At 37.5% G+C, this 10,970-nt stretch overlaps 1 protein-coding gene across 27 annotated transcripts in view; it reads left to right on the forward strand.

Moving 5' to 3' along the window:
• LOC126967068 (intermembrane lipid transfer protein Vps13) overlaps positions 1–10,970 on the forward strand; it is a 122,224-nt gene that overhangs the window by 88,317 nt on the left and 22,937 nt on the right. For all 27 annotated transcript variants that reach the window (XM_050811401.1, XM_050811403.1, XM_050811402.1 and 24 more), the window contains 9 exons: positions 49–197; positions 345–476; positions 1,153–1,368; positions 2,539–2,707; positions 3,536–3,758; positions 6,391–6,566; positions 7,313–7,432; positions 7,760–7,869; positions 8,413–8,608. In XM_050811401.1, coding sequence (XP_050667358.1) covers positions 49–197; positions 345–476; positions 1,153–1,368; positions 2,539–2,707; positions 3,536–3,758; positions 6,391–6,566; positions 7,313–7,432; positions 7,760–7,869; positions 8,413–8,608 — 1,491 coding nt within the window. The remainder of the gene's footprint in view (positions 1–48; positions 198–344; positions 477–1,152; positions 1,369–2,538; positions 2,708–3,535; positions 3,759–6,390; positions 6,567–7,312; positions 7,433–7,759; positions 7,870–8,412; positions 8,609–10,970) is intronic.

Here is a 10,970-nt window from a genome sequence, read left to right on the forward strand (position 1 = left end):
GTAATATTTTTACACTTAGTTATAGTAAATTATTGACATTGGGTACAGTACGGCGGCTTGCACGTAGAAGTTCAACTGAGCGAGGGCGGCACGTACATTACGGTGCGACAGTACCGCGAAGGACACGCGCCTGCACTCGTCGTCAACTGCACGCCGCACACGCTGCACGTGTACGAGAAGGAGAGCGTCAATGTAAGGTGAGAGCATCAACATTCATTTATCAGCTGATCAGCTATTAAGAATTTGAAGAATACAAAAATCATAACCAAAAATTAAAAGATTTAATTTTTATGGTCCCTTAGTGCTTGCAGAGAAAGTGAAAAAAGTACATATTGTCGTTACAGAAATTTGCCGCCAATGCACAAAATGTTGTATACATGGGAGAATCCTGCTGGTCCAAGAATCTTAATATTTGAAGCCTTCAGAAAGAGAGAAATTGAAAACGATTTGAGAAAAGATGACATTGGAGACTTTTTGTAAGTAATTAGTTTTAATTTGATTCAATAAAATCCAAGCTTACAGGGAGAAATTAGGGTTCATAATATGCTGAGCAGAGTTGGATCCAACGTTGTCCTCAAGTAAAGATGGCCATCCCTGTTGAGCCGCAACACTTACATTATATTCTATGGACTGTATAGATGGCAACTTCATTAATAAATGAATCTCCAATACTAACAATTGAATGGCCAAGTGTCCAATATAATTAATAATTGTTTAACAACAATACAGATTTGCAGTAACTGTGTGACTTTATTTCCATAAAAATTTTGTTAATATTAATTATTATTAGAAATATCAATACCTGTACACCAGTAGGGTGTTACTGTATGGATTTCTCCGTTGTAACGAAGGTTTACAATAATAATTATAATAATACAGGACGTTCATCACGTGTTAGGTTTCTTGACTAAGAAGTTTGATTTCCGATGCTCAAAAAGAACAAATATGGTCCAAAAAAGTAAAGTTAAAAAAAAGATAAGAAAAGAAACAGACAAATGTTTGAAGCCACCAAGCGAATTCGGTAATCCGCTTATTAAAACGGCACGGTGGAGTTGTTTCATCCTAATTGGCAAAGTAACTCATACCTTACCTACCTCCACCAATAAAGCCATGTTTCTACACCATTTATACGTTATACTGTTGCTCGATCAGGATCACGGAGGTGGACCGCGTGTGGTGGGTGTCGTTCCTGGACGGCATGCAGCGCGTGCTGCTCATCACGGAGGACGGGCTCCTGGCACGTGGCGCACACACCCTGGGCGAGGCGGAGCCCGTGCGCACCGAGCTGGTGCTGGCCGTGCACTCGTTGGGTCTGTCGCTCGTCAACGACACCAACCTCACCGAGATCCTCTACATCAGCATCTCCAGGTACGTTAGCTCAGCTCACATATACAGAGCTGTGAACTTCCTTGTGCGGTATTGCATCTTCACCAGGTGCCTTGCCATTTGACATCTTGAATATTGCGGCCCGTATTTCAGCTTTTGTTATCTCCGGTACGTCTTCAGAACCAACCACTATTCGGGTTGGTTACCTTTATGCTTCCTAATTATGTTTTACATGGTTCTTTCACGGTATGCATCAATATCCCTCTCAATATGCTGTCATGTTTCCCTACAAACTTTTTACAAGTTAAACTCGGCAGTGTGGTTTTTCCCTTGATTGATTAGGGTTCTCCTTTTTTATAGTGCCTTTGTTTCACTTTGTAGCTTGTGTATTCGACCGGTCGCATTCTTTGATGCAACATATTTAGCCGCCTTACAGAGTGAACTGCTTACATGATCAAGAAGTTTATTAATATCAGAAGTCTCAGCGTCGATAGAATGATCTTTTTTCTTCTAACTGACGTGTACCTTTCCAATTTTGCATTGATATGTACCACTGCACGGATAAGACGATGGTCACTTCCTGTATAAAAGTTATTTAGGACGTAGACATCCTTTGCTATACATTTGTTCTTGATAAACATAAGGTCTATTTCGTTCCTGATTCTTGCTCCCGGAGATAACCACGTCCACTTTCTGTTACGTCTTTTCTTGAAGAATGAAATCATGTGAAATATTTTTTGCTGTTCTTGAAAGTTAGTTCCTCTGGGATTTCTACTGCCAAAATTACCCATCACGGATTTAGATTCAGAGTCATCCTGCTTAACACCTATTTTGGCATTGAAGTCACCAGTGATTATTGTGTACGTGGTCTTCTGATCTCTCAGACAAGTACTAATGTCTTCATAGACTCGTTCAACTTCTAAATCTGCGCTTGTGCTGGTGGATAACCTTCAGAGTGATTATTTTGGACACTTGCATTATCATATAAAAGATTCTGTCTCAGACTGAGTTGATGGTTCTTATGTTGTTACTAATGCGGTTATTAAAGAGTAAAGCCACACTGTGTTCCTGTTTATTTATGTCTTATCCTCTAGAGTAAATACTAAGAAACAGTGTAGGGCATAGCACGCAGCCTTGTGGGACACCAGCGTTTATGCGTTTATGGGCTAATGAAAGCTAATCAGTTATATATGAAAACTAATACAATTTCAGTTCGGGGATAATTTGGGAGCAATGTAAGATCGGTGCGCGGAGATACAAAAAGATCGATACACAAAAAGTGATACAACTCGAAGAGGCCTATCAAAAGTACCTGGCGATGAAAACTGTCGAAAGCGACATTGAGGTGTCGCCGCGGGTGAATATTGATGATAAAATTGAGGTAAATAAATATTTTTATAATTGATAGGGAACATTATACGCCGAAGTTGTTGAAATTATAGCTGAATTTTCCAAACTGATTTAATCGTGTTTCGTATTGTTTGAATAATAACTTTATATAGTTCAGCTGTGGGTGACTTATCGCATATTTGTATGTATTTATTTATTTATATTAATTCACAGCCACCGGCCGAGCCAACCGGCCGAATGACCGGTTGATCGCGATCCTCATTTAATCATGCTGTTTTTACACTTTGTGTACTTTATTAAGTGTTTCGCTAACTTTCTATTCTTAATTCTATTTATCAATACGAACTAAGCTTATCCGGACAAATATTCGTGATTTTTGGTTTGTTGTTATATAATCATATAAATTTGTAATGTTATAAATAAATATATTAAAAAAACATGTTTAGTACCTTCAAAACAAATGGTAATTTATACCATAATAGCGATAGCCACTTTAAACTATAGATTACTGCTGATGAATTATTCCTTTCATGATAATCTCTCTTAATATACGTAATAGCAGGATCGTATATCTTATGAGACTGTGTGTTCAAAATTGAATGTATTCATAATGTTTGTCGAATCGAAGCTACATTGAACGTTGTCTTGTTTCTGTTTTGTTTGGTCCCGAGCTGATGACCGACCTGCTCCTAAGCCATGACGATGGCTATATTGTAATCCGAGTACGAGTCCATCATATAATGATCCATCTATCCCGATTACATCACCAACCTAATGACTGTCTCAAGCCCATTTTGGTCCATCCAAACCGCATTTCAAAAACACAGAATTAGAAGAAACTTTTCATCTTTAAACACAGGTGGACTTTGAAGAGATGCGGATCCTGAAACCGTCACCTCGGCTGCTGCGTCGCACGCAGGAAGCCGGGCTCTGGGCTAGCTACGGCCTGTCGGATCACTCGCGGCGACTGCACGCAAGACTTCACCGACTTCAGATCGACCAGCAACTACCCTTGCCCACCTTCCCAGTGGTCCTCGCTCCAGTACCACCTCCCAAGTCTGTTGCCAGTGAAGATCCTAGTGGTAAGAGCAAGAATTTTTTATGATTGTTTAAATTCTTCACCCAAAAATGCATCTCTAGGTAACAACATGCATCCTTTGTTAATTTGTGTTAATTACTATAGACTATAATAGACCATGAGTTAACTAAATCACGGGGCGCCAACGAAAGATCAGCAGACATGGCAGCGATAGTAACATTTACCTTACAGTATATTAATTAGTACATGAGTGATTTAAAATGTACAACATGAAACACGACAATTTATTTTACTTTATTGACGTTATCTTTTTTTATTGTAAAATGTTTGACCGTATTGTTAACAACTCAAGAATGAATCTTGTATACGAAAAATCAGGTAAATAACAAAGAAGTTGTGACCGTACTTTTTTACGTAACATTTCTTTTTTCTTACGTAACATTTCTTTTACGCATATTTACCATATGTACCATATTTTTTCGTTATCCTTTGGAAACTTTTCAATTAATAACGTAGAGTACCATATTACCACCGTATAGTACTAATCGAAAATGTGAAATGATTTATGCGATACCAACATTATTGGTAATCTAGTTACTGCCTTTATATGCTTTTAAAGCACATTACAAATTATCTACGGCGTAGTGTAACATTCCAATCATATCGCACTGCGTCTTAAGTCTTTACATGAAATTGCTAATGTGGCCATGATGGCAGTACTAAAGAGTCAAAAAAATATTATTTTTATGTTTTATAATATATATATATATATCGTCACTAGAAGGGGCAAAAGTACTAGCACAACCTGAGAGTTGAACAAAGTATACAAGATTTTATGACGATACGTCACTCCAACGGTTAGCTCAGTTGGAAGAGCCCTGGCACGGAACGCCAGAGATCGTGGGTTCGAGTTCCACATCGTTCATAAAATTTTGTTTTTCAAATTTTATTTGTGTAGTAATCCTAGAAGTGAGGGTAACCACTTTAAAAACATAACAAATTGTTTAAATTTTATTTGTGAACGCTATGCGTCCCAACTCCCTACGCTACCCTGTACTATGTAACATTAGTTAAATTCGTGATTAAATTAAACTCAATGACTACTTTTAAGTTATAATGACTAAAATTGTATTATTCTGGCTGACTAAAACTGTATTATTCATTATGTTAGTCGTTTATCCGTTCCTAAATTGCAATGGATGTTAGTGATTAATATCTATGCTTAACTGTATACGAATACGTTTATGGAGATAAGTGTTTTTGGCTTACGAAGAGGTCAGAGCATTAATGCTAAAGCGACACTATCTTCGGAAGTACTATAATTATAGGCAATTTGTCTATTTAAAAACATAGATACTAATTTAATAAATATTTTTCGCCTTTAGAATATTTAAATTGGAATACAAGATAAAAATGATATGCCAGGTTGAACATAAATAAAAGTTTGAATCACTCTCATGTAAAATGCATTTTTGGCGCTTTTTGTCTTTCCAGTGACGATTTATATATATAAATGTGCTACCTTTTGATAGGGTTGTCGGTGCCAAGCCTTAAAAAAAATAAAAGTTAATAGTATTAACAGCTTACTTACTGTAATTATTAAGGATGTCTGGCCGCGCGTGTCTGCCGCTTGGGTTGTTTTGCTCTAGACGAAGCTATCCCGCCCAAAGTCAACGGTACCTAATATTACATTTGGCTTGGCACTGACATCAAAACTATTAATATGTAGCACATACAAATAATAGTATTTTATTAATCGTAATGGTTTGCATAAGAGGTGTATTACATTAAATTTTTTGTTATTTTATACTTTTCAGTTTTTAAAGTCGGCTTTTTAAAACGTATTTTTTTACTTTTTACTTTTGAGTGTCAGTTAATAATAATATATAATCAACCTGAATGAAAACTCCTTAAAAAAGCCGTACACAGAAAACAATTATATCATACATATAGACAAACATTTTCATAAAAATGTTCATAATATGAAAACTACTAGGCTAAATTATGTAAAATATTTATGGGACCAAATGGCTTCTATTCCGCATCGAACTGAAGAATAGTATGGAAATCGGATCATATCTCAGCGTAATCGGTCTACATATATAAAAAAAATACTGATCGAATTGAGAACCTCCTCCTTTCGGTCGGTCGAAGTCGGTTAAAAGACATAAAATTCTTAAGGAAACCATGTTAAATAAATAATTGTCAGCTTGTCGCTTGATTATACAAATGATTTAAGTTTTCTTTAGAGTTCATTCCGTCAATATTTGTTTTTAAAACAATTCGACACGTGTTTCGCCTCTACTCGAGGTATCCTCAGGACTTGTTGTCTCGCCAAAATCTGGCACGAGACTGGCCAGTTTCGTGTAGAGGCGAAACACGTGTCGAATTGTTTTAAATACAAATATTGCCGGAATTAACACTAAAGAAAACTTAAATCATTTGTATAATTATGGATTTCCGCAAAGTAACGCCTAATTCAATAAATTGTCGCTTGATGTTTTGTCGCTATGTTAAGTGTTTAATGAATGTATGAGGCGTGCCACGATGATTGGTCACCCACGGGTGTCGGAGTACATTACAGCTTACTGGTACAATAAAGTTTTGTTGAAATACGGAAAGCAACATTTGTAGCATAGTATGTGATAGTATCCACCACATCTGTTTCTGTTAAGGTATGAGGCCGTTCATCGAGGTGTCGATAGTGGAGCGTATAATGGAGCACAGCAGCGTGCGCCAGTACAAGTACTACAAGCTGCTGGTGCAGGAGTTCCACGTGAAGCTGGACATGGGGCTGGTCAACGCGCTCATGGGCATGTTCCCGCAGCACTCGCCCACGGAGCAGGAGGCGGTCGGTGACACACACACACATACACCCACACCGTCACATCCACACATACACACACCGCACAACCAATGCAATTCAAACATATCTTGTAATAAATTTATTTGGAAAAGTTTTTAATAGACTAAAAATGAACTGATCTTCAAAATACTTTTCAAAATAAATACAAGCGTTTGTTGAATGTAGAATGAGGATTAATATTCGTGTGATTTTTATTATAAATATGGGTCGTTAGACATATTATTATTTTGAAACCTTCGATCTAAAATGTTGAGATACTGTACCTAAGATGCACGGTACCTGTTAAAGGAAATTCTATATATTGTATTGTTTCTGCGAAACGATTTATTTTGAAAATATTACTTCAGTGTTTCTCTACTTTTGTACATGTGAAATATTCACTACTCATACGCTTTAAAATGAATATAATAAGAGGAGTTCATATAAAAAAATAATGGATGGATGAATTATGTGTCGCTGCTCATTTGTCAAATTGGCTTCGAAGAAGCTGGGCGTCATCAATAGAGCACGGCAATACTTCAAGCCGGCCCACATTCTAGCGCTCTACAAAGCGCAGGTCCGGGCACACATAGAGTATTGCTGTCATCTCTGGTCTGGCGCACCCCAGTATCAGCTCGATCCATGTGACTAAAAAAAAAAGTCAAGGAGGCAGGCACCACAGTGTGGCCCCATTCGTGTCGTTCCGTCGAGCAGGTTACCTACACGATAGTAACACGTCATTGATCTTCCAGCTGGAGGCCTTCCAAGGAGACCTGGAGAGTGCGGGCCGGCCGCTCGCAGCCCTGGCCGCCCTGGGCGCCGTGTCCGACGTCAAGAACTTCTACGACAACCTTCACCTGTCGCCTCTCAAGGTACTCGGGGTGTTTCAGAGAGCCGGCTACGTTCTTGTGATTCCTTTTGTGTTGCAATAGCAATTTCTTAGCTGTAAAAGTAATTGTTCAATAGGGTTAAATCTTAAAATGTTAGAATTGTACTAAAAGTATGCTCCACGTATAATAGAACCTCATTAAGGTATAGATTCAAAAATGTTATTGGAAATTTAGATTAGATAAAAATAAGGACACCTAATACATTCATAATTATGTATTTGTGAATAATTTAAAGATGATTTAAATGAATATCTAACGTTATTAACGGAAGCCACATCACCAGAGCCCCTGTGACCGTGTATGTTCCAGGTGCACGTGTCATTCTCCCTGGGCAGCGCCTCCCAGCTGCCGACCTTCGTGGGCACCGTGCTGCAGAGCATCGGCGTGACGCTCACCGACATGAACGATGTGGTGTTCAAGTGAGTGAACCTTACTGTCCTCTATGAACTTAATAACTTTAATGATTCTTCATGAGCAGATCATTTAATTTCATTCATCATACATCATCATGAATAGGTTTACAAAAATTTTTAAGCACGGATGAATGGTCCAGTAATTCATTTGAAACACAGTGGAAAGCGCTCATGTTAATAAGCCGATTTTAACAACTTCATAGTGAATTTGGTCTGAAGTTTCAGAAAAGTCGTAAATTGCATGATAAGATAGGGGGATGCAATGGAAAAAGGCCAGGTAATGTATTAAAGAGCATATATGAAATGGTTGCGAGTTGTAAAACACAGGATAGGGACTTACCCACCCCGGAATATAAATTATTATCTATTTTGACGATTAGATCCATGGTATGTCACATGGTAACGAGCGCAATTGTAGTGCCACTCAGTATTTCTGGGTTTTGCCAGAATCCTGAGCGGCACTGCTTTGTAATGGGCAAGGCGGATCAATTACTAATAGCTGAAAGTCCTGCTCGTCTCGTCCCTCAGTGTCATATCCATTGTGACCAGGTTGTCGTACTACGAGCGCAACTACGAGTTCCTGTCCCAGAAGGAGCTGATCAGCCAAGTGCAGAGCCACTACACGGGCCAGGCGCTGAAGCAGCTGTACGTACTGGTGTTGGGGCTGGATGTCATCGGCAACCCCTACGGCCTGGTCATCGGCCTCAAGAAGGGCGTCGAGGATCTGTTCTATGAACCGTTCCAGGTTACTGCCCTATACAACTATATACTATACTATATTGTATTCAGTTGATGACCTAAAATGAACTGCTTTGCTATTTCATACCACGACGTCATTCAAGCTATCGCAAACTCTTTTAGTTCGTTCATTCATTCGTACCATGAGGTAACATTTCAACCTAAACTAGATAGCTAGATACTAACCTTTAAAAAATATTGAAAACATACAGACAAGGAAAATGGAATTTATGAAAGATGAGATGAGAATACTTAATTGAACTTTTTTGTTAAACAAAATACTGAAAATAAATACCGAAAATCAAAATACTAAAGACAAGGGAGTAAGGCCCCTGTCTATAGCCTGTTCGCAAGAACGAATTAAAAAATGTACTCTGTGCTCCTGTCAAATGAAACATGAATGGAGGTGCGTTCATTACTCGTTTCACTACTCGAGCGTAATGTAAGGCATCTACAACCTTTGTTTTTCGTATTATCCCTTCACTTTTTACTTTATGTATTCTTTTTATTCTTATTACGCTCCTTTCCATTGCTTTCTAGCATGAGACAAGTTTAGTTTTAATTTTTTTATTATACGTCCACATTTGGCATCCGTATGTGAGAGTAGGTAAAACACTACCTGTGTTTTTCCAAGGCGGTTTTCTTTAGGTGGAGGGGAAATTCTCCTTTTAGGATTTCCTTCATGGACCAGAACTTTTTCCAGCTCATGTTAATACGGCGCTCGACCTCTTGTTCTTCGTTTTTGTCTTCGAATGATAATTGCTTACCTAAGCTTCATAAGATACATAATAGCTTTAAGGGTAAATGTATACACTTCTACAATAAAGTCCCAGCCACTGTTCAGGCATTATCTATGAATAAATTTAAATGTTTTATAAAAAAATGGCTCTGTCGTAAATCCTATTACTCCACTGCTGAATATCTAAATGATCCGTCAGCCTGGGACTAGATTGTGATTATTGTATAGCGACTGTACAATATTGTATATTTTTATTGAAAAGAGCGCAAAAAAAAGAATGCTGGGAGAGTTTCTTGCGCCGCTTCTTCTCTCTCAGAGCGCCAGTTGTTTCCAAAGCGGTAATAGTATAAGAAATGACATCAAAAAGAATTCTAAAGGAATCAATTTTGAGAAAATAAATGCCTTTTATGCCTTTTAAGTATATGTATTTTTTGACATATTCAAGCGGCTTTCCGTTCAAGTTGATTATGTTTGTGTGGCTGTTTGTCAATACTTTGGTTTTAGTTTCATTCATTTTAAGACCCACTTCTTCGCTTTTTGTGTTCAAAGTATCTAAGCCCTTACTTGTTTCTGCATATAAAAAAATGTCATCCGTGAATCTGAGGTGAGTAAGTCGATTTCGATTGATTTTCATCCCTTCCCACTGCCAGTTGAGATTTTACCATTACCATTATGAATAACTTGGGTGATAGGGGTCTCCTTGTCGCACTCCTCTGCAAATCGGTATATCTGGGCCTCGTGTCTCTAGTTTGACTTGGCTTACGCTTCCCTTATAGATGCTCTTTAGCACTCGTATATACTTTTCGTTTATGTGACATTTATACAGAGCTTCCCAAATAGAGTCTTGGGAAATCGTGTTAAATGCTTTAGCGTAGTCGACAAAAGCGATATCTATATATCGCTTTTGTCGACTACAGCCAGACTGGCCTGATTAACAGCCCCGATGGTGCCACCAAAAATGAGATCGACTTCATTTTTTTTATTTATTTATTTATATAAGGAACAAACAGGTTCCTACTACTATTTTAAACCTTCAGTTCCCTGTGTTATATACTGGTTATGGCGCATTTGTATACATAAATCATACATCTAAAAAGACGAATTTTATAAAGTATATAAAATATAGATATCTTACAGGAAAGTATGTAACTTATTTAAACTTATCACTCGTGTTTTTCATTTTAAGGTTTGTTTTGAAATTATTTATGGAGTTACAAAATATATCAATATGATTAAAGCAGTTATTATAAAGTCAACATGCACGTCTTATGAAACTATTGTGGGTAAAACAAGTTCTACTGATCGGAATTGAGAATAAAGGTTTTTCTTTACTGTCACGTTCATATATACGAGGTATCCTTAATGTTATCTTCTGTAATATCGCAGGGGCATCAATGACATAACTTATGATTTTATATAATATGGTTATATTGAATTTGTCAAGAGTTTTTATTTTATGTTTGTCTAATTATAATTGGTAATTAATGTATTTATTGTGTCCAGTTCTAAATTCTGGAGCCTTAATAAACTTTTTTTTTATTATGTCGACCAAAAGCCATATATTCAATGATGTCTCCGTGATCAACTCAGTGAAAACTGAGATCACCGCATAGTAAGAGGCACATTTAAT

The sequence above is a fragment of the Leptidea sinapis genome, chromosome 12 (assembly GCF_905404315.1).
Source record: "Leptidea sinapis chromosome 12, ilLepSina1.1, whole genome shotgun sequence".
Lineage (NCBI taxonomy): Eukaryota > Metazoa > Arthropoda > Insecta > Lepidoptera > Pieridae > Leptidea > Leptidea sinapis.